The 27,762-nt window shown below is 40.7% G+C and overlaps 1 protein-coding gene across 1 annotated transcript in view; it reads right to left on the bottom strand.

Moving 5' to 3' along the window:
• The window catches only part of ASZ1 (ankyrin repeat, SAM and basic leucine zipper domain containing 1), a 47,448-nt gene that overhangs the window by 9,001 nt on the left and 10,685 nt on the right, over positions 1–27,762 (bottom strand). Inside the window, exons 4-7 of the mRNA XM_020789679.3 lie at positions 26,063–26,174; positions 5,539–5,650; positions 4,354–4,488; positions 2,742–2,866 (exon numbers count right to left, since the gene is read on the bottom strand). Of these exons, the coding sequence (XP_020645338.3) occupies positions 2,742–2,866; positions 4,354–4,488; positions 5,539–5,650; positions 26,063–26,174 (484 nt within the window). The remainder of the gene's footprint in view (positions 1–2,741; positions 2,867–4,353; positions 4,489–5,538; positions 5,651–26,062; positions 26,175–27,762) is intronic.

Here is a 27,762-nt window from a genome sequence, read left to right as displayed (position 1 = left end):
ACATAAACAAATAGACTGTATTATTATAAAAATTCAAGCAATTAGAAGATAGGTGTAAATCAAATCTTTGTAATAAGAATAAAAAGTAAATACTTCAAAGCAAGATACACTATTGCATAATTATACAGGCATTCAGGTTTTTGATATCAACGTTCTGTTTTGGTATGAATACAGAATACAGTTTATTGTTACAGTCCTTAGATCAATCACACAGGGGAAAAACATAGACATTTACAGTTTCCAAAATTGAAACACCTTATAAAAACATTTGTCATTAAAAGACCATTAAAATCTAGTATCTAGCAACCATAACATTTCAAAATTTCAGCTACTTCGTAAAAAAAAATAATTGGCATTTAAAACACAATTTAAAATCTAATATCTAGTTACCATGGAATTTCCGAGGCCATTCCAGATCTGGCTATTTGATAAGTGATCTTAGAGTCTCCATCAAGAAACTCAAGTCTATTTTTTCTTTAATCAGTGGGGTGATTATCTTGTTAAAACCACCTCATAATCAAAAAATTCTTTACCTACAGTCCTCAGACCCGTCATACAGAGAAGTGGACAACCCAGATCCTGTTTTGGTATGAAAATCCAAAGAGGCAAATAGCTTTTATCTCTTCCAGTGGGGACATAAACACCAATGGGTCAGTAACTTCTTATAGCAGAATATCCTATCTGCACAAAAAGTTGTTTATATTATCACTTTGAGCATACAGGATCAAAATTTTTAATTGTATCAGAAATTTTAAAAATTGCACAAAAAGTTGTTTATATTATCACTTTGAGCACACAGGATCAATTTTTTAAATTGTATCAGAAATTTTAAAAGGCTCAGACACACTTTTTTCTTTGTGTCTGTCAAAGCAACAATTTCTAGGAAAATAGAGTCCAAAAATTCTGCAGTAATTCTGCACCTGCTGACAAATGACAATTATGCATGTTTGCAATGCAGTACATGCCTCTGAATGCCAAGAAACGTTTCCTCCTATATAGGCATTAAAAGCTCAGATTGATCATGCTAAAAGGCTGCAGCAGGAACAAGTATCTTAACCAAGATATTTTAAATATTGAAAAGAGAATTACAATAAAACTGCATTACCGTGTTAGTCCCAGACCTAAGAACATTTCTTGTGTAGGCAAAATGCTATGGCTCAGATTTACCTGAACCTCATGTGGTGCTTGATTGCAATGATCCGGAATGATCATGTCATGTAGCTGGCTGATGAGCAGCATGGCAGCCTTGTTAGTGTTCTGACATGGGACTGGGAACACTGGGAGGTACACTGCTATGCCATTCTTCTAGCCAATGGCTGGCAAAGCGAGGACGGCAGACACAGGGCAGTTTGACCAAAACAGGCTTTACCTTGGTATACAGTGGGGTCTCTACTTAAGAATGTCCCTACTTAAGAAAAATCCAACTTAAGAACAACTCCATTTGCTAAATTTTGCTTCTACTTGAGAACAGAAATTCAAGATAAGAACAGGAAAAAAACCTTTCCTGCTCTTTTTTTAACCTTAGGTCATCTTAGGTTAAAAAAAATTCTCTCCCTAGTGGTAGAGTACGTATTAACCAGCTTTGCATTAGTTCCTATCGGAACTAATGCTTCAATGTACGAACGCACCTCTACATAACAAAAAAACAGCCAGAACGGATTAATTGGTTTTCAGTCCATTCCTATGGAAAATTTTGCTTCAACTTAAGAATGTTTCAACTTAAGAACACCATTCCAAAACCGATTAAGTTCTTAAGTAGAGGTTCCACTGTAGTTTCTATGGACGGAAAAGAGCAGATACGGATTAAATGGTTTTCAATGCATTCCTATGGGAAATGCAGATTCAACATAAGAACTTTTCAACTTGAGAACCACCTTCCAATACGGATTAAGTTCTTAAGTAGAGACCCCACTGTACCTGCCTTTTAGTTAAACAGAAGCCAGTTTGTACTATAGACGCTTCTATTGTTCTGGGACTTCCCATGTGCACTGTCAGAGTCTGCATGCTGGGGTTTTGCTTGTTTGCTGCAGTTAGTAGGGCTTTTTTTAAAATGAAGTTTAAAATTTTCATTTTCATATTAATGATTTTTTGTCACAATTTGGTGGTGGTGGGACACTGAGTTGCATCCAGGAGTGGATACGGAAGGTGTAAACCTACCTACACACTATTTGTGGGAATTCTGTTAAGTGGGTGGAGGGGGGAGGTGTGGTCAGGTTTTGCTCAGTAGTTGGCGGTCCAGGCTCACCCTCAAGGGACAGGGAGGCATACTTGGATGGCCACTCCTGGGTTAAACTCAGCTGGAGGCTAGGTACTGCTGGCATCACTCGGCTGACATTTGGGCCTCCTAATGTTCTGGATATATTCCCAATGCTAAGCCACAGATACTGCTCCTGTAACCAACAGGGATGTGGCCTTACTCTCCCTAAGAAATTTTGTGTCTGTGGTTCTCCCTTGAAAGCTCTAGGGGCCCTTGGCGTGGGGGTGGGGGGCTCCTCTCTTGAATGCCTGGGGTCACTTAGAGTTAGTTGCACTCTTTAAACCTGTATATACAGTGGAGAAGCCTTTTATACTGAAATACAGTCTTCCCTAATCTGGCATCCTTCAACTATGCTGGACTACAACTCCCCTAATTTCTAGCTCAAACTGATGATGTTGGCTAGAGAAAACGAGAATTGCATTATCTGAGAGAAAAAACAAGTGTATCATCTTTTTGAGTTTGAACTGATACTCAATTTCATTACCTGTTTTTGTGGTTTTTCACTGCATGAGGCACAGCATTCAAAAGACCAGGAAGAGCCTTATCTTTATGTAGATACTGGAACCTTCCTTGAAAAGGATTTGCCGTCAAAGAAAGTAAGCTAAAAAGCTATGAGAATAATTTAAAATTGTACTTATTTCAACTAGAAAAAATAGGTATATCCAATAGCATTTTCAACTATAACTCATTTATATTACTGAACTGTGCCCTCTAAACCCAAGCACAAAAGTTTTTACTAGAATATGTACCCTTTAAAAATGTCTTTTTATTCAGAGCTTAAGAATATTTAATTTAAGAGTATATATTTACAATGACCAGAATCCTATTGGTCACACCCACCTGGGTGGTGTAACTTTCACTGGCAACTTCCTACAAGTTAAGAAGTCGGTGTAGACATAAACTATCACACATCAAGTTGCAGCAGTTCACCACTGGACATTACGTTGATGGCATCATGCCAGCAAAAATATACAGCAGAATTCTGGTCACTGCCTCTTAAATGTACAGCATACCAGGCAAAGAGACATATGGAATTTTAACCACCACCAAGAATTTAATTCCCTCCAGCTTTATCAATAAGCCATGTAGTTTAACAGGTTGAGAGAGGGCTCTTTTTTTGGCCTGTACAATCCATTTTAAACAGATTGTGCCCTAAACTCTCAAAAACATCCCTCCATGTCCCCTTCACTGAAATTCTCTGAACACAGAGCATACTTAGGCATGACTGCTGGAGGCTCTAAAATTTACATCTATGAATATTTCAAAGCTGACCTTTACCCTTCAATTTGCTCAGACAGAAACTGCAGAAATTAACCTGCCTGAGGCCCATCAAAGGTTACTGAGGGATCAGCCTGAATTTCCTTATCAGGAAACTGACCAGGCCCCCACAGAAATAGTACAGTATTGTTTATTTAGTCCCTGATGATTGCTCCTGCCTCAGAGGCAGGGGAGCCTCATTGTTAGAGCCTCCTTCTGAAATATATGTTGTGACTTATTCTTAGGATCTTGAAATGTATAGTTTGCTATTGTGTTTAGACATTTTTATTTTAAAAGCAAGTCGCTATTTCCAAACTTCCTTCTGCTTAGCTATTTCACAAATAAACCAAATAATGCATTGGAGATTGACAGACTTCTACTGGCTGTCACACCTTGGACTGACTGGCAGAAACAGGCTTACCTAGTTGTTAAGGAGTTTAAAGGAAGCTTTAAAATACATTTGCTTTCAGTTTTTCATCCTCTGTGCAGATTGTAGTCACTGATTCAGATTTACAGTACTATAACTAATTATTTCAATAGAAATTTTCACTGGCAGAAGCATTATTCAATGTCTATATATACACTGCAATAGGTAGCAATGAAGATATATAGTTTGATAAATTATTCCTAAGAATACCAACAGAATATGGAGGACAAAAGACAGTTATAAGCATTTTATTCTACAGACAAGACTTCTGTAGTCATAACACACAACTTTCAGTACAAATGATCACCATATCTAGTGTTTAGAAAGTATCTTAAGGTACATGGAAAGTTAAGCAAACTAGGAGAATATAAACATTTCAGCCCAAGTCTTGACATTCCACGTCTACCAATACCTCTGAATGCTTGTTGTTCTTTGCAATGTCTCCTGGTGTTTGTCCATCTTTTGTTTGTATTGATTTATCAGCCCCCAGTTCAAGCAACTTGAAGATTACTTTTTTATGTCCATGCCGTGCTGCCCATGTTAATGCCTGCAATGATTTATTACCTGTTTTAGCAATAAACCCTTCACAATTCAAATTGAAAAGTAATTTCAGCAGGTATGTTACTACTGAATGAATGCTCTTTGCTTGCAAATTGTGCTTACAGCTTGTTAAATCTCAGTTTAAAATTGTTCTCTGCCCAAGCCTTAAAACACACACAGGGAGGGGGGAAGAGAGGGAGGGAGGGAGGGACGGAGAGAGAAAAATGTGGGAAATTGGCTGTGGAGGCAGAAAAGCATTTCTATCTGTGCAGCCTAAAGAAGGTGGTGGCCACTGACTTCCAACTCACATTATAGTCACTGATGGCAAATCCAATACTATTCTGAAAGGCCATTAATCTCCTTTCCTTGACCTTGGCTACATACAAATTCTTTTAATACAAAGTCAGGAATTGTGATATGTACTCATTTTTATATTTAACAGACAGCAGCAAAAAATGGGCAAGAACCAGTTCCCTCAGCCCTCATCCAAAAGCTAATGGGCAGTAGTGAAAAGGAATCCTTTTTTTGCACAGTAAGACATGTTAGTAGTTCAATGTAAATCTTGGAGGTGTCTGAAGCCTGCCTTGTGATTCTTAGAATACAGTTGTGCCCCGCTCTACGATTGCCCTGCATTACAACGAAACCGCATTACGTTTTTACGATCGCTTTTGCAATCGCAAAACGATGGTCTGAATAGGGGTTTTTCGCTTTGCGATGATCGGTTCCCTGCTTCGGGAACCGATTCTTCGCAAAACGACGATTTTCCTACAGCTAATCGGTGGTTTCAAAATGGCCGCCAGGTAAATAAAATGGCTTCCCGCTGTTTTCTGGGACGGATTCCTTGCAAGACAGCCACCGAAAATGGCCACCCTATGGAGGATCTTCGCTGGACGGTGAGTTTATAGCCCATTGGAACGCATTGAAGGGGTTTCAATGCGTTTCAATGGGCTTTTTATTTTCGCTATGATTTCGCTGGAACAAATTAATGTCGTAATGTGAGGCACCACTGTATGTGCAGAAAAGAGCAAAGGAGCAAATTATTATACAAGAAGCTTACAGTGTAACCAGTTTCATCTTGGACATTTATTTCTGATCCATGAGCAGCAAGAAGAGCAACAACTTGAGGATGGCCTTCACGGGCTGCATACATTAATGGAGTCATTTTTTTCCTAAGGAAGAATCAATAAAAACAGATAGCATTCTCAGTAGGAAAAAACATACAGTCTGATTTTGATTAATGTACTTTTTACCATGTCCAGAGAATCAGCAGCACTTAGTTAATAATAAAACACTGAACAATCTAGCACTCATTCTTGCCCCTTATTCATCACACCTCGATCTACAAGAATTGTCATGTTGTGGAAAATCTAAACTGCAACATCACATATTCTAGAGCTTTTTAAAAATGCTACAATTGATGCAATTAATCAGTCAACCTTTCAAACAAATGCTATCATAACCATACAACGGAATTGAACAGAAAGTCATAAAAACCCTACAATTCAAAGGAAAATATAGCGTACATCAGATTTACTTGTTGAATTTCCGCCCAGAGTGGTATTAACCGGCTAGATAGGCAGGATATAAAATAAAATAAAATAAAATAAAATAAAATAAATAAATAAATAAAATTTCACCATAAACAATTTTCTGATTTATAATGAATACTAGATAGAGCAATTCTGCTTGAAGACAGGTTTCTTTTAAGAGCTGTGCTATTCTTATTACGCACCACTAGAGGGACCCACAGAAGCACATATTCGATGGCTATATTTTTTTCCCCAAAACTCTTTGCAAATTGGCTTCTTCATTTTTCATTCCTTGTTTATCTATACAAAATTAGGATAGGTCACAACCTACTACTGTTCACCAAACAGGAAATATTGCAAGCAAGAAACAAACTAAATAAAAATTTATGGAGAAGTGAAATAAGCATGGTATGACCATGATAGCTTTATGACACTTCAGAGTAACAATTCACCAATTAAAAGCATGAGATCTCAATGTGAATGAGATTACACCAGTTCAAATTTACCTCTGCCTTAAAACTTAATTTGGCTGTACTCTATCTATCTATCTATCTATCTATCTATCTATCTATCTATCTATCTATCTATCTATCTATCTATCTATCTATCTATCTATCTATCTATCTATCTATCTATCTATCTATCTATCTAGTGATAAAGGTTGAGAATCTCAGTACAGGATAGACATCTAATGGGAAGAATGCCTAAAAAGGGGCTGATTTTTTTTGATGAATTTATATGGAGAACATGTTGTTATCCCATGGTCTTGTATAATGAAAGATTCAGTAGATACAGAGGTGGATTTCGTGATAGATATCATACTTGAAATTATGTTGCTTAGCACTGTAAGTGGAAACTAGAGTAAGCCCATTGAATCAGTAGGAATTTGGTGACTCAACTGGTCTATTACTTCCACTGATTTGGTGACTTACTCTGGTTGTCACTTACTATGCTAAGCAACAGAATTTTCACCTATTGCTCATAGAGACATGATTGCCTGTCTGGTAAAAAGACTGTAGATATTTCACCTAGAGAAAATAGGTGTGAGATTAATTCAACAATCATGCTATAGGCATGGAACAATGTTGGGACGCATAGTAATATGGTCTTGGAAGAAAAAGCACACTTTTAGATCAGCAGTTCTTAACCTTTTCTTTACCATGGCCCCCCTTTCAATATCTGCTGTTGCCATGGATCATCAAGACTTGACTAAAGATTTAAAACCTAAGTGCATCAAATATTTATTTAAAATTTCTCATGAAGGGTCTTCAAATTTGGAGTGAAGAAGAAATAAGTTAATCTTAAATTTAACAACAACTCTTTGTCACCACTGCTGTTTAGCATCTCACTAATCCGCACGTCCATAATTTTAAATAAAACTGTTTTGGACTACTATATTTCAGAACAAGCAGGATTTTTAAATCTAAAGTGGAGGCCATCCGTCAGGAGCTTTCTCCTTTTTTGGCGACAGTGGATGGAGCAGAGATGTCCAGTGCTCCACCTTGCCCAGGTGAGTTTTGATCACTTTCAGCCTGTGACGCCAGACATTGTGGACAAGGTGCTGGTTCACTGTCGGGCCACCACCTCCTCTCTTGATCCTTGCCGGCCTGGTTAATCAAAGCAGCCAGGCCCACAACAACTGAAAGTGCCACAGGGATAATTAATGGGTCTTTTCGGGAAGGCAGGGTTTCCTCTGCCCTCAAGGAGATGCTCATTAGGCCCATTACAAAGAAACTCAATGTGGCGGTGGACAATATTGGCAATTACAGGCCCGTCGCCAATGTTTCTTTCATTAGCAAAGTGGTTGAGAGGGTGGTGGCCAATAAGCTTCAGGCGTGCTTGGAGGAAACAAATGCCCTGGATCCGTTCCAGTCGGGCTTCAGGCCGCGCCATGGTACAGAAATGGCATTGGTCACCCTGTTAGATGACCTCTTGAGGGAGGCCGATGGGAAAAACGTCCCTGTTGGTCCTCCTCGATATCTCAACCACCTTTGATACCATTGACCACGGTATACTCCTGAGGAGGATCTCAGAGTTGGGAATGGGTGGCCTGGCATTGGCCTGGCTCCCTTCCTGGGGGAGCGTCCTCAGAGAGTTCAGCTTGGGGAGAGTGTGTCGGTCCCGTGGAGCCTCAATTGTGGAGTTCTGCAGGGCTCGACTCTCTCCCCAATGCTCTTTAACATCTATAAGAAGCCGCTGGGTGAGGTCATCAGGGAGGGTGGAGCGGTGTGCTATCAATATGCAGATGACACGCAGCTCTACATCTCCTTTTTTCCAACTACAGTGGATGCTGTTCTGTCCCTGCAGCGCTGTTTGGGGTCTGTACTGCAATGGATGCAGGAAAATGGGCTGAGGCTGAACCCAGACAAGACGGAGGTCCTGAGGGTGGGCGGACCTACCATCAGCAGTTTGGGAAACTCCCTCTCTTTTGGGGGGGTGACTCTCACCGCAAAGGTTCGCAGCTTGAGGATCCTTCTGGACCAGGTGCTTACCATGGAATCCCAGGTGGCCTCTGTGGCCCGCACCATCTATTTCAATCTTTGGCGGATTGCCCAGCTACGTCCCTATCTAGATGTTGGGTTGCTCACCACTCTGGTCCATGCACTCGTAATCTTGAGTGCATAGACCACTGTAATGCTCTATACATGGGGCTACCTTTGAGAATGATGTGGAAACTCCAAATAGTGCAGAATGCGGCGGCCAGACTTCTTAGTGGGGTAAGGAAACATCAACATATAATTCCCACTCTGGTCGCCTTACACTGGCTGGCTGTTCTGTTCCGCGTTGATTTCAAAGTTCTAATGCTTACCTATAAAGCGCTAAACGGTTTAGGGCCTCGACATCTGGCGGAACGTCTTCTCCCAACTAAATCTACTTGTATCACTCTATCTAGCCAGCAGGTGAGGTTGAGGAGCCTAACACCAAGGGAGGCCCGGAAGGAAAAAACAAGAAACCGGGCCTTCTCGGCAGTGGCTCTTCGCCTTTGGAATAACCTCCCCTCTGAGATCCGTATGGCCCCTTCGCTGGGTATTTTCAAAGGCCAATTGAAAACCTGGCTGTTTAGTCAAGCCTTCCCTCCAGCCCCTACTTGATTTACTTTTTTTCTTTCATCTTGAGTACTGTCTATTGATGTGTTACTCTGTTCTTATATTTTAAATTGGTTATATTATATGTTGTTAGCCGCCCAGAGTAGTCAGTTGACTAGATGGGTGGGGTATAAATTCAATACAAAAATAAAAAAATAAAAAATCAATCAATCAATCATTTGTTATATGTGGATGAACTAAAACTATACGCAAAAAGTTCCATGAAAACAAAATCACTGCTAAATACCAGGTGAACATTTAGTGAAGACATTCAAATGAAATTTAGAATTGACAAATGTGCAGCTCTGTCTATACACCATGCCAAGATCCAAAAACTAGATGAGTAGTTTAAAAATGGCAATATTATAAAATCATTATCAAACAATGAAAATTAAAAATACTTTGGAATACGAGAAGCAGATAACATCCTGCACACACAAGTTAAAGAACTGACAGAAAGCGAATACTGTATACCAAAAGACTGCAGAAAATCTTAAAATCAAAATGAAAGGGTGGAAATACAATCAAAGCCATAAAAACATGGGCAGTTCCAATAATTAGACACCCTGCACAAATAATAGATTGGACCCAAAATAGATTAGCGGAATTGGATCAAAAAGCATGGAAATTAACGAACATGCCTTATGCACTACACCCAAAAAGTGGACAGATTACACTGGTCTACAATTTTTAGAAGTTGTCTGTTTCCAAGATAAAATGTGCTATTTATTATGAATTTTGATGTGTTAAATTCAAATATGACAATGAAAACAACTGACTGGCTACTGTTTCCAAGATATTAAAATTTTTACATTTTACATTTTATATTGTGTAGATAGAGTTTTAATTATAAATTATATACCTAGGTCTTTTCACTGTTTATGGTTGTCTTACATGATATTTCATCTGCCATTTATGTAAACCTTCAAAAAAAATTTAAAGGGTTATGTAAATAAAATTTATTATGAAACAAAAGGCAAAAAACTATTATGTCCACAGTTCAGTCCTATTCAGTATCTACTCAGCACTTCTTGGCTTGTCTCTTGTATTTATTAAATGGAATATCTCTTGTCAATATCCAGCATTAGTCTGCAAGCACTGATGGGCTTCATTTGCCCTGATAGCATCTCTCCATTGCTGCAATGTCCTGGTGAAATCACCCTCCTGTGCTCGTTGCTCACTGCTCTGCAATTTCATGGGGAAAAATCTAGATGAGAGTGCAAAAAAAATGTATCTTTAGTGAGATGTTGCAACCAAGACTTTTGTATGCCTTGAGGAGGTTTTCCACCAACAACCTCTAGCTGTCTGCCTTGTCGTTTCTGAGACAACTTATTGCCACTAACATGGACTTTCCATGCCATTTTCCTTACCATGCAGTGCATGATCAAGTTCTCGAATCAAATGACCAACAAATACACCTTCCTTTATCTTAGCTTCACTTAACCATGGAAATTTTCCCCAGAGGTATTTGAAAGCTGCTTATGTTTTGTCCATGGCCTTAACAAAGTTCTTCATCAGACCCAGCTTAATGTGTATGAGTGGTAACAAAATGTTCCTTGATTTAACAAGTGGTGGATGCTGAACATTTTTCCTCCCAGGCTCCAATGACTGCCAGAGTGGCTAATCTATCTTGATGTAGTGGGAATTTCTTGCACAACTACAGTGGTGCCTCGCTTAATGGGCGCTCCGTTTAACGACGAATCCGTATAGCGATGAAGGCTTCGCCCCCATCATCACAAACGCCCCATTTTTGCACAGCTGATCAGCAGGGCCAGCGATCTTCGCAAAGGCCTGCCGATCAGCTGTACGAAAACGGGCCGTTTGCGATGAGGGGGGGAAGCGATTGTCCCAGAAAAGAGCCGGGAGCCATCTTCTCCGCTCCAGCCCCTCCCCCTCCCCGCCTCACAGCTGATCAGCCCTGCTCTTAGAAGCTTCCCCAGGCTTGCCCAGCAGGTAAACAGGCAGTGGAAATGCACTGGGGAAGCCTCTGAAACCTGCGCTTTGCCGGGGGTGGGTGGGGGTGTGGCAGGTACTGTGCTAGAGTAGGTCTGAATGAGAGAGTGATTGAGGGGGATACTTTATTACATTGATTGCCTTATTTAGTTTCCACAGTGATTTTCTATTATTTATGTTTTCTCAATAAACAATCCTTTTTATTTTTTAAATCCATACCATTGTCTGATGAGTCAGATCAATAAGTGTGGTTGGTGGCAGTAAGTAAAGTGTGAATGAGAGAGTGATGTGACCATTGTGACGTGAAAGGAGGACGTCACAGAAACTTATCATGTATGTATGTATTTTGCTGCTACATTATGTGGTGATGGAAACTCATGTAATTATTTTTAAATCAAGTATAGCAAAATAATGGACCCTTCTGGCCACTGATTAATCATGGGAGAGGGGAGGTGGTCAAAGTACTGCCTTCATATCCTGCCTATGGAGTTCAAAGTAGAATCTGACTGGCTACTGTACAAAACAGGATAAAAAACTGAATTGATCCAACAGGGTTTTTCCTATGTTCTTACTGTACATTTTAAAGTGCAATATACTTGAGACGTCAGCTGCTAACAATAAAATGAAACCAAACAATGAGCAATACGAATTGTTACGCAGAGAAATAAATCACTGTCCTAGCGCTGGGATTCTACTCAAGGCTGATAAAAAGTCATCTGATAAGATATTGTGATCTTTGTTGGTGTACCACTGTTGAAGGAAAAACAGCAGTTGGAAGGCAAGTCAAATGAAGGAATTTTATATACCAGATAAGGTAAAAGATGCGTCTTTTCAAGCACTAAGAAAAGTAATAAACTGAAATGAAACAGAACTGTTTACTATATCCCTCAAAAGTGGGTAAAAAGCAGTGATTGCAATAATAGCCAGACAGATTTAGGTAAAATATGAAAAGCATACAAAACCTTGGAGAAGACCTGGTACCAAGGAGGCATCTCTTAGTATTTATTTCTTCTATGAATAGTTATTTCTTTTCAGCATTTATTGTTTAGTTGTTTAGTCATGCCCGATTCTTCATGACGCCGTGACGCCAGGCCCTCCTATCTTCCACTGCCTCCTGGAATTGGGTCAAATTCATGTTGGTAGCTTCGATGACACTGTCCAACCATCTCATCCTCTGTTGTCCCCTTCTCCTCCTGCCTTCACACTTTCCTAAATCAGGGTCTTTTCCAGGGAGTCTTCTCTTCTCATGAGATGGCCAAAGCATTGGAGCTTCAGCTTCAGGATCTGTCCTTCCAGTGAGCACTCAGGGTTGATTTCCTTTAGAATTGATAGATTTGTTCTCCTTGCAGTCTAGGGGACTCTCAAGTGCCTCTTCCAGCAACACAATTCAAAAGCATCAATTCGGGGTGGTATGCTTTCCAACATACCACCCCAGATAATTCCACTTAATATGGAGACGGCAATTCTTCAACAGGACATAAAAAATACATAATAAAGTCTGCAAAATGTTCTGTAAACTTTCATCCTTGAAACTTGTAAAAGTTACATGTGTGATTTCCATGCACACAGCCTTACAACTATGAGAAGTTGCAGACATTCAAATACAAAACTTAAGTTGTAAGCAGATATATATATCTTAAAATATTAATGTTCTTAAAACAAGGAATGTATAAAGTAAAACATTACCCTTACTTTAAAAAATATGGAAAAATAACGAAGTTGTTTAAAGTAAAAATATATTATAAATATAAATGCATGTTAAGAATACACACAGGAAAATAATACATTATCTACATTGCTTATCCAGGCATATAACTAAAGTATATGTCGGGAGGGAGAGTTATTTTATATTTTCAGGCAGCGGATAACTGAAACCAAAGTACTGACCCTGCAGATACAACGGTCCTACTGTAACTGAAGAGAATTTCAGTGTTTTACGATAGAGCATTCCCCATAGGCACTGACATGTTCTTGAAAACTCCATCAAGTCCATTCACCCCCATGGATTAAGATGACCAAGGATAAAGATAAAACCAGGTATAATTAAAACTTCATGTACTGTAATATTTTTCATGCTTGTAAACCAGAGTTAACATTAGAGAACTAGTCACTAACATCTTCTAAACATTAGGGATACACAACTGAAAAATTAGACATGGGAGCTTCATATTCGTATCCTGGGGGATACGAATATGAAGCTCGGCAGCACAGGTGCCACAGTGGTCCATTTGCGCCCCACAGAACCATCAAAAAATCATGAAGGTAACCTGAAAGTTAACTTAGCCCAATCCCCTATTGAAAAAGCCACTACAAGCAGCCCTTGTGGCTGCCTATCCAGGCTTTTATAAATCATTTTAAAAAGAGCATCCAACAGCTTCTAAGGTATCTTGTTCCAAAACTGAGCTGATTATATCAGAGGTTGTCAACCCCCAGTCCATGGCCTGGTGCCGTCCTGTGGCCTGAGCTGAACTGGGCCGCGGAGACAGACCTCCCTCTCCTCACGCACTCCCCTCCCCACAGCTGCTTTGCACACACACACGTGTGCCACAGCACGAGCGTTCCCCCACCCCTTCACGCATGCACCCAAGCACCTGCATAAAGGGGTGGGCGGGTAGGCGTGCAAGCGCTCCTGTGCATGCGTAAAGGGGTGGGAGTGCACTCAGTTGGTGCTGGTGCGCACACGCATGCTCCCCCATTGCTTCGCGCATGCGCCCAAGAGCACTCGCATGAGCCAGTGCCCCGCCTTCCTCAGAGGCTCAGCTGGTCCGCGGTCCAAAAAAAGTTGAGCACTGCTGGGTTATATCACAAAAATTCTTCTTAATGTTTGGCAAAAAATTCTCTTGTTTGCAATTTAGACCTAATAACTTACATCTTCTGGAGCAACAGCAAACAATTCTCCATTATCTATTAAGCAACCCTTCAAATACGGTATTTCACAATAACTTCCATATTCTCCTCTAATCGTTTCTTAAATATTCCCAGCATGCTCATAATCTTTACTGGACTTTGCCTTCCGCCTCCTCATTTTTGCTCCCTTCTTGCAGACACATTTCAGTTTGTTAATATCTTTCTTAAAATTGTAGTGGCTACAACTGGACACAAGCTCTCCACAAAAAATCTAACAAAGGAGGGACAGATTTAGGCACTTTCCTGTGGTTAATACAGCTGAGAACTGTATTAGCTTTTTCACCCGACACAGCACATTGCTCACATGTACTTAACCCATGCTCCACTAAAATCCCTATATTCTTTTCAAACATTCTGTATAAAGCGAGGTATCACTCATCTACTTTTTCCTACGTGAATATACAATTTTACATTTACCATCTACTCAATTATTTTGCTATATTTGGGGCAGTTATCAATTCTCTTCAGGTGCTAAAGTCTTCCTTTCTGGGGAGCTTTAAAAAAGCAGAATAGATGCTTTATAGCAGGGTCCCCCAACCATTTTAATGCCAGGGACCGGTTTTGTTGAAGACTATTCTTCCAAGGACTGGCATCCGTGAATGGGGGGGCGTGGGGGGTGTCCGTGAGTCGGGGTATTTGTTATGCAGCAGGTTGTTAGAGGATAACTATGAATCAAGCACATTACATAGGAACTAATGAAAAAATGATTAATTCGTCCTCTACCACTAGGGGGAGAATTTTTTTAAACTTAAGATGACTTAGGTTTAACAAAGGGGGCAGGAAAGGAGGGAGGGAAGGAAGGCTTGAAATAAATGAAACAGACATACAAAGAGTTGCATGCCCAATGCAAAGTGTCGATGCAAAAGCGGCACAAAGGAGAAGCAAGTATCACAGCGACTACTTCCTCCCCTCATAAGTGAACTGACCTCCCCCTTTTGTGAAGTGCAATCATGAAAGTGAGAGCCCACCCTGTTCCACAGGATTAACTGCCCGATAAGCATGCCCAAGATTGCAGCTTTATATTCCCCACTGGGGATGGGCCTCTTGGGATCATCATGTGCCATCAAAGCTTATTTCCATAATCGCATAATGCAAAAAGACCCAGCTCCTTGCAAGGCAGCTGGATCCCCATGTACCATCATCATATAGTCACCTAGCTTCTTGCCCTAGCACCCCATGAACATGGCTTTCTCCCAAATGAGGGATGTCTAATCCCAAACCCAAGAACCAGAGCAGAGGATTCAAGGCCAGCTAAACTCCAGGCACTGAGAACAGAAAACAGGAGGATTCCAATGATTCTGTGGTACTGGCAGCTCAGGCAGCTCCTGTGACAGGAGTCACCTGCAGCCACAAACCCCACAAGCTCTCCCCACCCCAACCCCACACCAAAGGAATTCCCTTCCATAACAGTACTTCCTGTCGGATCCCAGCATCAAGCCCCATGTCCAGGAAACTGAGTTCGGGGATCCAAGGGCAGCCTGACTTTGGATTCTGTGGAGGAGGAGGAGAGAAAAAGCAAGGGCGACCCCAAGGTTGCTGCTGCCCCACCTGCCCCCATGTGACAACCCCAAGCCACACCCAAGGAATCGCGGCTCCCCTAATGCTCCAGCTGCCACCGCTGCTGCCATCTCTCCTCCTCCACCACCACCTCCAAGGAGCCAAATGCCAGCATCCGCTGCAAGAAACCTCACCAGCTCTTCCTTGCTGCCATTGCTGTAGCCCAACAGGCCCTGGAGGCAACACCAGCTCTGGTTGAGGCTCACCAGGGTGGCGTACCCCGCTGCCGCCCGCTCGCTTTCCCCCGAGGTGAACCACAGCAGCAAGCGCAGCACCAGGAGCGAGACCCATATGCGACTCCCAGCTCCTGCCCCCCGTGTGGCACCCGCCAGGTCACCTAGGGAAGCGACCTCGCGACACCGAGGTCCAGGAGGTGCTGCCACTGCCTCCTCCTGCTCCTGTTCCACCTCCTCCTGCCACCGCCGCAGCAGCTGCAGCCACCATCTTTAAACACTAAGAGGAGTCTTTGGGGGGCTGGGCCGCTACAATAACAATCCTCCACCAGAACCTTCAAGCCCTGAGCGCGAAGCATCATGGGAGTCAAGACAGGGTACCCCCCACGCTTGCACGGGCACTCGCAGGTGCATGTGTGGAGGAGGAACGCTCACGCCGGCGCTGGCATGCACACGTGTGTGCAAAGCAGCTGTGGGGAGGGGAGCACATGCAGGGGGCGGGAGGTCTGTCTTTGCGGCCCGGTCTGGCTCAGGCCATGGACCCGCACTGGGTTGTGGACCAGGGGTTGATGACCTCTGCTTTATAGCCTTGGAAACAAATTATAAAATTGTTTCCTTGATACTAACAACCTCTCTTCATGTTTAAGTGACCTTTCTCAGAGTAAGCCTATTTATCATATACACATATTGTTTTCTGTTCTCTATATACATTTGAGGAGAGAGAATCCTCCACTACAGGACATCAAACATGTGCCTAGCAGTGCATGTATTAAACTGACTCTTGAAATTATACAGCTAGAAAAAGAAACATAATAATGGTTAAACACATGTAATATTCTTTAAACTCTTCAAATTGATAGATTTTTTCTTCTTCCATGGTAGCAGATAACAAGCTTCCAATGCTACAGATAAAAGATGTGTAGTATAGTAAAGTATTAAACTTTATGTAACTGTTGTCTATCCATTTTGATGCCATTTATATTAAAGTTTATTATCTACAACATAAATGTGACACTTTCCCAGGCTATTAACATGCATTGTAACATATCCTTTCTTTGACAAAGTCAACTATCATACAGTGATAAAAGTCAAGGTCACTGAAATTGCATAGTAGGTACCGCACTATCTTATCAACAGCAATAAATATTTTCTGTTAAAAAGTGTTAAGCAATTGGTTAAAAATTCAAATATTAACCAAGCTATCCACAACACAACAGCCCATACACAGAACAATGTAGTACAACCAACCATCTTTCACGTTCCCACAAATGCAATGCTCCAAATACAGCAACGTTCAGACCTGTCATTTCAAAACATTTGTAATCAGATATTCAAGAGTTATTTGGAATCTGCACTGAAACCATCTAGATCTTCCATGATTCCTGAGTTTGCTGTGCTTTTTTTAAAAAAAACGAACTAAAAGCAGCTTGTAGGCAACTACTGCTTTAAATCTTGAAAAGCCAGCTTTTATTTTTGCATTCTTATTTCACCATTAGACAGAATCATTTCGTTTCGTCGTTTCGTCGTGTCCAACTCTTCGTGACCCCATGGACCAGAGCATGCCAGGCCCTCCTATCTTCCACTGCCTCCCAGAGTCTGGTCAAATTCATGCTGGTTGCTTCGCAGACACTGTCCAGCCATCTCATACTCGGTCGTCCCCTTCTCCTCTTGCCTTCACACTTTCCCAACATCAAGGTCTTTTCCAAGGAGTCTTCTCTTCTCATCAGATGGCCAAAGTAATGGAGTCTCAGCTTCAGGATCTGTCCTTCCAGTGAGCACTCAGGGTTGATTTCCTTTAGAATTGATAGGTTTGTTCTCCTTGCAGTCCAGGGGACTCTCAAGAGCCTCCTCCAGCACCACAATTCAAAGGCATCAATTCTTCGGTGATCTGCTTTCTTTATTGGTCCAGCTCTCACTTCCATATATCACGACAGGAAAAACCATAGCTTTGACTATTCGGACTTTTGTTGGCAAGGTGATGTCTCTGCTTTTAAAGATGCTGTCAAGGTTTGTCATCGCTTTCCTCCCAAGAAGCAGGCGTCTTTTAATTTCGTGGCTGCTGTCTCCATCTGCAGTGATCATGGAGCCCAAGAAAGTAAAATCTGTCACTGCCTCCATATCTTCCCCTTCTATTTGCCAGGAGGTGATGGGACCAGTGGCCATGATCTTAGTTTTTATGTTGAGTTTCAGGCCGTTTCTTGCACTCTCCTCTTTCACTCTCATTATAAGGTTCTTTAATTCCTCCTCACTTTCTGCCATCAGAGTGGTATCATCTCCATATCGGAGGTTGTTGATATTTCTTCCAGCAATCTTAACTGCGGCTTGGGATTCCTCCAGTCCAGCCTTCCGCATGATGTATTCTGCATATAAGTTAAATAAGCTAGGGGACAATATACAGTGGTGCCTCGCATAGCGAGGTTAATCCGTTCCGGATTAACCTTCGCTATAGCGAAACATCGCTAAACGGAATAAAAAAAGCCATAGAAACGCATTGAACAAAGTTCAATGCATTCCTATGGCTTGAAAACTCACGGTTAAGCGAGGTTCTGCCATAGCACCGCCATTTTCGCGCCCTCGGTAAGCGAGGGCAGGGCGCGAAAATGCGGCGCGGACCTTCCGGCGGCTATTTTGGAACCGCCGATCAGCTGTTCTCCCCCGCTTCGTTATGCGATATTCGCTAAGCGAATCGCTTTGCGATATTCGCAAAGCGAAAAATTCCCATAGGGGCCATCGCTGAGCGAATGCTCCAGCGATGGCCCAGAGCGCCTCGTTAAGCGATTTCATCACTCAGCGAGGCGCTCGTTAAGCGAGGCACCACTGTACAGCCTTGTTGTACTCCTTTCCCAATTTTGAACCAATCAGTTGTTCCATATCCAGTTCTGTTGCTTCCTGTCCCACATATATGTTTCTCAGGAGATAGAATAAGATGGTCAGGCACTCCCATTTCTTTAAGGACTTGCCGTAGTTTGTTGTGGTCCACACAGTCAAAGGCTTTTGCATAGTCAATGAAGCAGAAGTAGATATTTTTCTGGAACTCTCTGGCTTTCTCCATAATCCAGCACATGTTAGCAATTTGGTCTCTAGTTCCTCTGCCCCTTCGAAATCCAGCTTGTACTTCTGGGAGTTCTTGGTCCACATACTGCTGAAGTCTACCTTGTAGGATTTTGAGCATAACCTTGCTAGCGTGTGAAATGAGTGCAATTGAACGGTAGTTGGAGCATTCTTTGGCACTGCCTTTCTTGGGGATTGGGATGTAGACTGATCTTTTCCAATCCTCTGGCCACAGTTGAGTTTTCTAAACTTGCTGGCATGTTGAATGTAGCACCTTAACAGCATCATCTTTTAAGATTTTAAATAGTTCAACTGGAATGTCATCCCTCCACTGGCCTTGCTGTTAGCCAGGCTTTCTAAGGCCCACTTGACTTCACTCTCCAGGATGTCTGGCTCAAGGTCAGCAACTACATTGTCTGGGTTGTCCGGGATATCCAAAATTTCTGATATAATTCCTCTGTGTATTCTTGCCACCTCTTCTTGATGTCTTCTGCTTCTCTTAGGTCCCTACCATTTTTGTCCTTTATCATGTCCATCTTTGCGCAAAATGTTCCTCTAATATCTCCAATTTTCCTGAACAGATCTCTGGTTTTTCCTTTTCTGTTATTTTCCTCTATTTCATTGCATTGTTCATTTAAGAAGGCCCTCTTGTCTCTCCTTGCTATTCCTTGGAAGTCTGCATTCAATTTTCTATAACTTTCCCTATCTCTCTTGCATTTTGTTTCCCTTCTCCTCTCTGCTATTTCTAAGGCCCCGTTGGACAGCCACTTTGCTTTCTTGCATTTCCTTTTCTTTGGGATGGTTTTTGTTGCTGCCTCCTGTACAATGTTACGAGCCTCTATCCAAAGTTCTTCAGGCACTTTGTCCACCAAATCTAGTTCCTTAAATCTGTTCTTCACTTCCACTGTGTATTCATAAGGGATTTGGTTTAGATTATACCCGAGGAGCCCAGTGGTTTTTCCTACTCTCTTCAGTTTAAGCTTGAATTTTGCTATGAGAGGCTGATGATCAGAGCTGCAGTCAGCTCCAGGTCTTGTTTTTGCTGACAGTATAGAGCTTCTCCATCTTTGGCTGTAGAGAATATAATGAATCTGATTTCGATATTGCCCATCTGGTGATTTCCATGTATAGAGTCGCCTCTTGTGTTGTTGGAAAAGAGTGTTTGTGATGACCAGCTTGTTCTCTTGACAAAACTCTATTAGCCTTTGTCCTGCTTCGTTCTGAACTCCAAGGCCAAACTTCCCTGTTGTTCCTTTTATCTCTTGGCTCCCTACTTTAGCATTCCAGTCCACCAGAATGAGAAGAACATCTTTCTTTGGTGTCAGTTCTAGAAGGTGTTGTAAATCTTCATAAAATTGTTCAATTTCAGTCTCCTCAGCAATGGTGGTTGGTGCATAAACTTGGATTATTGTGATGTTGAAAGGTCTGCCTTGGATTCGTATTGACATAATTCTATCATTTTTGAGATTGTATCCCATTACAGCTTTTCCCACTCTTTTGTTGACTATGAGCGCTACTCCATTCCTTCTACGGGATTCTTGCCCACAATAGTAGATACGATAATCATCTGAGCTGAATTCGCCCATTCCTGTCCATTTTAGTTCACTGATGCCCAGGATGTTGATGTTTATTCTTGCCATCTCCTGTTTGACCACATCCAGCTTCCCAAGGTTCATAGATCTTACATTCCAGGTTCCTATGCAGTATTTTTCTTTGCATCATTGGACTTTCCTTTCACTTCCAGGAACGTCCACAGCTGAGCATCCTTTCGGCTTTGGCACAACCACTTCATTAGCACTGGAGCTACTTGTACTTGTCCTCCGCTCTTCCTCAGTAGCATGCTGGATGCCTTTCAACCTGAGGGGCCCATCTTCCAGCGTTATATCTTTTAGCCTTTTGTTTCTGTTCATGAGGTTTTCTTGGCAAAGATACTGGAGTGGCATTGCCATTTCCTACTCCACGTGGATTGTGTTTAGTCGGAACTCTCCACTATATCCTGCCCGTCTTGGGTGTCCCTGCATGGCATAGCCCATAGCTTCCCTGAATTACTCAAGCTCCTTCGCCACGACAAGGCAGCAGTCCATGAAGGGTATTAGACAGAATAGCATTCCGTAATTTCTGGAACAGCTTCCTTTATAAACAGCTTATTAATATATACTACCTTCAGGGTACAAACTTATTTGTAGACACCTAAAAATGACATTATCATTTTAACAAATCAGTACCTGATTAAGCAGCACAAAGTCACCACAAGATAATTTTGAAAAGATCACACCCAATTTATACCAAAGTCCTTTGTATAAATTCTAGTTCATTCAAAGTGCAAGTGGGTAGTAGCCAAGCATGTACATGAACAGGGCTTGAAAAATTTTAGAATGTCTTACCAGTCAGTCAAAAATTTCACCAGTCAGAATGACTGGACTACAGGCTTGCAATTTATGTTAACAAACTTAAACTAGGCACTTGTTCACTTCTATTTCTATGTAACAATGCATACACACTCAAAATAAATTGTATTCGCCTATGACTTCTTAGTAAAAAATGCACTGCTGTCAGAGGTGTTGCACTTGTGTCCTTGAACATGCCTGGTAGTTTTAGAACTGAAGTATCATTAATCAATGGCTTTAGTAGGGTTAAACTGTGGTAGTGGAGGTCCACTTAGATTCACCATCATAAAGTCATCTAAGCTTTCAGTCTCTAAACACAATCTGAATTTATTTTTGATCAGATTCATCTCGCTGAAACCCCTTTTGCAACTAACTGTAGAAACTGGTAGAACGGGGTTGCTTTATTACCTGCATGCCTGTGGGGTCATGAAGCTTGTATTTTGAATGCCTTTCTTTTGAATGTCTCCAGAAAAAATAAAACTAAAAGCAAAAGCGCCTGGCCTCTTAAGGAGCTATGGTTCCCTACCACCCCAGGATGTGTCCTCATTTGGTTGAAAGTGGGAGCAGGGAATCTCCATATTTGCCAGCACGGAACTACTCCTGCAGAGCTATATCTCAATGTACCACTCGAGCTCTCTTCTCACAAGAAAAGGGCAGTTTTCCTTTTGCAATGGGAAGGGAGGATTGCACAATTAGAGAGAGACAGACAGGTGGAGGGGAAGGAGGCAGGGAGGGAGGAAGCTGTGACTCGTCGAGCAGCATTTTTCACTCATCACAGACGAGTGGACGAGTGCATTTTTCAAGTCCAGTGCATGAATTTCCCATGTTAGGAAAAAAGATTTGATATGGAAGAAAACATTACAGAACCACTTATTTCAGAAAAATAGACACATTTCTTCAATAAAATTCCACATATACGTAAGTGCAATTTGATATGCACCAGTTTTAACATTCATTTTTAAATCACATTGGACAAATTCACACTAAAAATGCACAAACCACTATTGTCTTACTACAGTGGTGCCCTGCTTGACGATTACCTCGCTCCACGATGAATACGCTTTATGATGAGGTTTTTGCGATCGCTATTGCAATACCAAAATGATGTTTAAATGGGGAAAATTCGCTTTATGACGATCGGTTCCCTGCTTCAGGAACGGATTATTCGCTAAACAACCATTTTAAAACAGCTGATCGGCAGCTCTCAAAATGGCCACCTGTTGTGCAAAATGGCTCCCCGTTGTGTTTAGGACGGATTCCTCGCTTAACAGGCACTGGAAAATGGCCACCCTATGGAGGGTCTTCGCTGCACAATGAGGTATTTCGCCCATTGGAATGCATTGAACCGATTTTCAATGCATTTCAATGTTTTTTGTTTACTTTCGCTTGACTATTTTGTTCTACAGCGATTTTGCTGGAACGGATTATCATCGTCAAGTGAGGCACCACTGTATTTCATTTCTGTTTTCAAGAGGGTGATATTCTTAATGAAGTTTGCATAACAAGAGCAAAGAGTACTTGACAGTCTCCAGAAGAGAGGCTTTTCTGTCTCCTCTCCATTCTCATGGTTCCTTTTAACTTTATCGGAAAGAAACCTAAGGTGTTCATTTTCTCATGAAAAATACACCTCCACTGCATTACACTGTTTTGGAGATACCTATAGGCTGGGAGTAGAACAACACCTAAAGGCCTAAGAATATGAAATATTTCAGCATGGCAGGTTCTGCCATTTCTTTAAAAAATGCTAGAATAATAGTAAAAAATGGGAATCTCATGCTTTATTTTGGATCTTGACCTCAAATTTTTTGCCAGATGCTTCCTCCCATCTTATAGGGTACCACGAAGCACCTCCATTATCTTGCCGAATAAGAAGGATCAAGTTGTAGGTTATTAAGTGGGCAGATAACTACATGATCACTGTTATTGTCCTCCCACAAGATATAGGAAATTTTACAACCCTCTGAATTTGTCACACAGTATACATGCAAAGTAAAATTCATATTACAGTGGTGCCTCGACTTACAAACACTCCTACTTACGACTATTTCGACTTACGACCAGCTCTGGCCGCAAAATTTTGCTTCTATTTGCGATCAGAACTTCCACTTACAAATCAAAAAGGCGGGGGAAAAGGGTCAAATAGCTAACTGTAGGTGGCGACGAAGCTGCTTCTTTGTAGTTGTTTTGCCCCGGCAGTTAGAGTGCGTGCAATCCAAGGAGGCTGTCTGTTAAGGTAAGGTGCTGCTTTATGCTTTTTAACAACTAGTCTTGGTATTTTTGCAGCGTGGTTTTCGGCTGGGAGGTTATGTTTCTGTGCTGTGATGGGTATTGGGGGTGTTGTTTGATTTTTGGTTTCCCCCCATTTCCGATTGGGGTTTGATTGCTTTTTGGGTTTTTTTCCTCCATTTCCGATGTGTCTTGCATGCTTCCCCTGCTTTTTGCTTTGTTCTCTTTGCATTTCTGATCTGCTCCATTTCTTTTCTGTGCATTTGCAATGGTTCCTGCATGCTTCCCTTGCTTTTTCCTTTGATTTTTGTGCATTTCCGACCTTGTCCCTTTGTTCTCTGTGCATTTCTGATCTGTTCCGTTTGTTTTCTGTACAGGGTTTTTGCAGCTTGGGGTTGGGCTAGGTGTGTGTGTGGGTTATGTTTCTGTGCTCTGATGGGTCTTGCAGACCCTTTCTGCAAGGGCCTGTGCTGGCTGGTTTGCTCTAAAATGGAGTTTAGTCTTTTGGTTTTAAAATCAGAAAAGTTTTTGCAAGGGTCTGTGCTGGCTGGTTTGCTCTAAAATTGAGTTTAGCCTCAAGTCTCCCCCCCCCATTGTCTTCTCTCTTTCTCTCTCTGCTCCCCCTCTATGCTGAAGGGATCTGTTTGCTGGAATAATGGTTGATGGATTCTGTGGCTTCTAGGGTTTCTCTACTGTGGTGTGACCTTTCTTTTGTTTTAAAAGGTGTTGGTGGGTGGGTTTAAAATGTGTTTGGTTTTAAAATGTGTTTTGTTTAAAAGGTGCTTGGTTTGTTTTAAAATGTGTTGGTGTAAAATGTTTAGGTTTAAAATGTGTGGGTTTAAAATGTGTTTTAGACTCCTCTCTCCCCTCATTGTCTTCTCTCTCTCTCTTTCCTCTTTTTGTGCTTAAAAGCACAAACCTTTGTCTGAGGGGTCTGTGTGCCTTCTTTCTTTGCGACCTTCTTTCTTTCTTCTTTTCCCCATTGTTCCCTCCTTCCCTCCCCTTTTCTTAACCTAAGTCATCTTAGATTAAAAGAAGACAAATTCTCCCCCTAGTGGTAGAGAACAGATTAACCTCTTTTGCATTAGTTCCTATGGGAATGAATGCTTCGACTTACAACCGGTGCTTCTACATACAACCAAAAAACAGCCGAAGGATTAATCAGGTTTCAATGCATTTCAATGCTGATTCGACTTACGAATGTTTCGACTTACGACCATCTTCTGGGACAGATTATGGTCGTAAACTGAGGCACCACTGTATAAGGGTAGATGCTACATATGGTTACCACATGGTTCAATGTGCATGGAAGTACATTATTGCAAGTAAGAAGCGGTCTTACCTAGAAATATTTTATTGTTGTAATCTACAAAATCAGCCAAGATCACAACAAAAACAAACGGTATATTTTGAGAAAACTTATGACCTGCAGTATATCCCTTTAGATACCCCTGCAATGAAGTTTATGTAGAAAAAATACCAAGTGCCCTTAAAATGTATATAGGTGAGCATCTTGGCAGCTCTGCATTTCTAAGACAAGATATCAAGAAATAAAAGATCATGAACCATATGGGTCATCCATTTAAAGGAACATAATCATTCTGTGAAATATCTGTGTTTTGGGGCTATAGATACTGCCTATACTGATAACGACAAAGCACTGCTGAAGAGAACTAATCTTCACTAGCAGTGTAACCATTTGTACATACTCCCTGGGTCCTTCAGACAATCACTTTTTGACTGGTCATCATGATCCTAAAAAACAATTGCAATAAGATATAATTTAATAATATTACAACATCCTCCCATCTTGTCATCCATAGTTTAGAAGAGATGGGAACCAGCCTGATAGAGACGTTCATTAACATTGTTAAAGTGTTGGTATGTACTGAATGTGATGCTATATTATTTAAACATGCTCAGGAACATGCCTTTGAATGCTCTCTTTGTAAATGAAGAAAATGGTAAAGAAGATGGTTGTATGTAATGTACCATATAAATGCTTTTAATGTGCATTATGATGATAAACAACACATTGTCCCTCTTTGCTTTCTTTTGTTGACTGAAGAACACCATGGATTCCTTGGGCCAAAACATGTGACAGTTATTTAAGTACAATAAACTCATTTTTCTTGACATCTTGAGCCCCTGTCTTTTCCACACGCTTGGGTAATTGTATTCACTGTTTATTTTACAAGGAAAACAATATTTTAGAAAAGAAAACCTTCAACCACACAACAAATACGTACACTTCATTACTAGCCATCAATTCCTCCCTCCTTCTATATCAACAAGTGATACATCACATTCCGCACTAAAATGCACAGTTAGATCAACAGTAAAATTTAAAAAATAAAACAAGCCTGTGTTATTAGATCTATAGAGGGAATGATACTATTAGTGCAATTACATCAATTTTGTGGGCAACTCTTATTGTTTAGTTTTTCTACAATGCAATTATAGTTAACAAAGGTTGCTTAACAACATTTGAAGTCTATTTTCTGACTGACAAAGGATATAAAAACACAATACTCAGTATACATTGTTAGCAAACAGAAAACACTGTTCATATACCAAAGGTGAATGCCAAAAACTAAAAATTATTCATAGGTAATAAACATAGAAGAACAAACTCATAAGAAAAGAATGAGTAGTGTGCTTTTTAATGGAATGAATAAATTACCAAGCACTTTGAAGTATAGTCTCTTTTACCTGCATGTAGCATTGGGATTAGCATTTCTTGAGAGAAGCAGTTCTACACACTTTAAAATCCGTTCTTCTGAAGCACAAGCAGTACACGCAGCCATTAACACTGTATATTGATCTAAATAAAAATTATAGGAACAAGCTGATACAAAAATCAACTTTGAAGAATAAGACACTGATGACGAAACTTAGTAAACAAATTACAAATAACATTACTTATTACATATATAACACAATTGTAGAAATTGTAAAATTAACTTTAAAATAAATATCCCAGAAATACAAGAAAATTTTAAACTGTTCAATAGTCTTACTTTGATTACATGAATGTTAATAATTACTTTAATTATGTTAAAATAATTACAGTTAAATACTACACACAAACCCTGTTACAACACCTGCTGAATTCAACATGACTTGTTCTCAGATTAGTAGGTATAGACCTGTTGTCTTAATAAATTTGTGTGTTGTTAAGTATCTTTCCTGAGCACTGCATTACATAGACTTTTCTTACCAAGATCCTCGACATTTTAGTGCTAGAGAGGGGTTGAAATACTGTTGCTTTTACTTACACCGAGTAAGATGGAAAATGTCATAAGCTACAGTAATTTTTCAGAAATAAATTTTTAAAAGTCCAATTCCCACCTACTCCCTCAAGGTCGCAATACTCCTGTTTATCCCTCTTGTTTTGGGGAAACTTCTTGCGACTGTGGAACAATTTACAAAAACAGCCACCGATTATCCTGGTTATGCTGGAGGTCTGATTCTAGGCCTTAAGTTCTAAATGTTCTAAAGCTGACAATACATGTTGCTCACAGGCATTAAAGAGCAAAAAAAAAACCCCACAACTTTGGTCCTGTGAATAGACCTTTCATTTTTTTTATCATCAAGAAAAATGAAAGAACTGAACCACTCTAATTCTTCACACAAAGAGAAACTTACACTCAAAACCTATTTTTTGAAATGACACACAGTTAAAAATAACCTGCAATGAACCCCCATTTCTCCCTCTGTCCTCCCCAAAGATTCTCTGAGGAACCAGAACTTTGGTTCCAATGGATAAAGCAAGACATATTCCAAGGTGCCTTTACAGCAGTAACAGGAAAGCATTAATTCTGTTTTAATGTGCATTTTGCCTCTCTATCTGGGTAGGAAATACCTTCTTATCTACAAAAGAGGGCAATATCTCCTTATTTAGAACAGAGGGCAGTGACAATTTCGCTGTGTTAAGCATAGGAAGTAAAGATGATTCCTAGTTGAAAGGCAGAGCTCCAGTTCTCTGGAAAAGTCTTGGATTCTTTAACCTTCTTTGTTGTTTTAAATATTCATACATTACTCAGAACCAAAATCGAGAGAGATCGAGATCGAGATCGAGAGAAGAACCAAGCATTTAACAGCCCTTCCACCTTCCAATTCTCCATTCTTTGCAGCACATTCTAAAACAAATGAACAAATCCAACACCTACAGACATGGAAAGGAGTCTTTCAATTAGAAGTACTGCAGCTCTAACATTCCCCTCAAAATCAAGAACAAAAGGACTCCCACTTGACCCCAACCAGTTCTCTTTTGTCACATTTTAAACCAAACAGGCTTAAATATATGAAAATAAATTTGTTCTTCTGGTATGTGTTTCCCTTCTAATGGATTACTTTACTGACTTCTAAGGTAAGGCTTATATCAGAAATAAACACCTGCGACAAGAGTT

The sequence above is a fragment of the Pogona vitticeps genome, chromosome 5 (assembly GCF_051106095.1).
Source record: "Pogona vitticeps strain Pit_001003342236 chromosome 5, PviZW2.1, whole genome shotgun sequence".
NCBI classification, from domain to species: domain Eukaryota; kingdom Metazoa; phylum Chordata; class Lepidosauria; order Squamata; family Agamidae; genus Pogona; species Pogona vitticeps.
The sequence above is the reverse complement of the archived record's forward strand: the minus strand, read 5'-3'. Positions and strand labels throughout refer to the sequence as shown.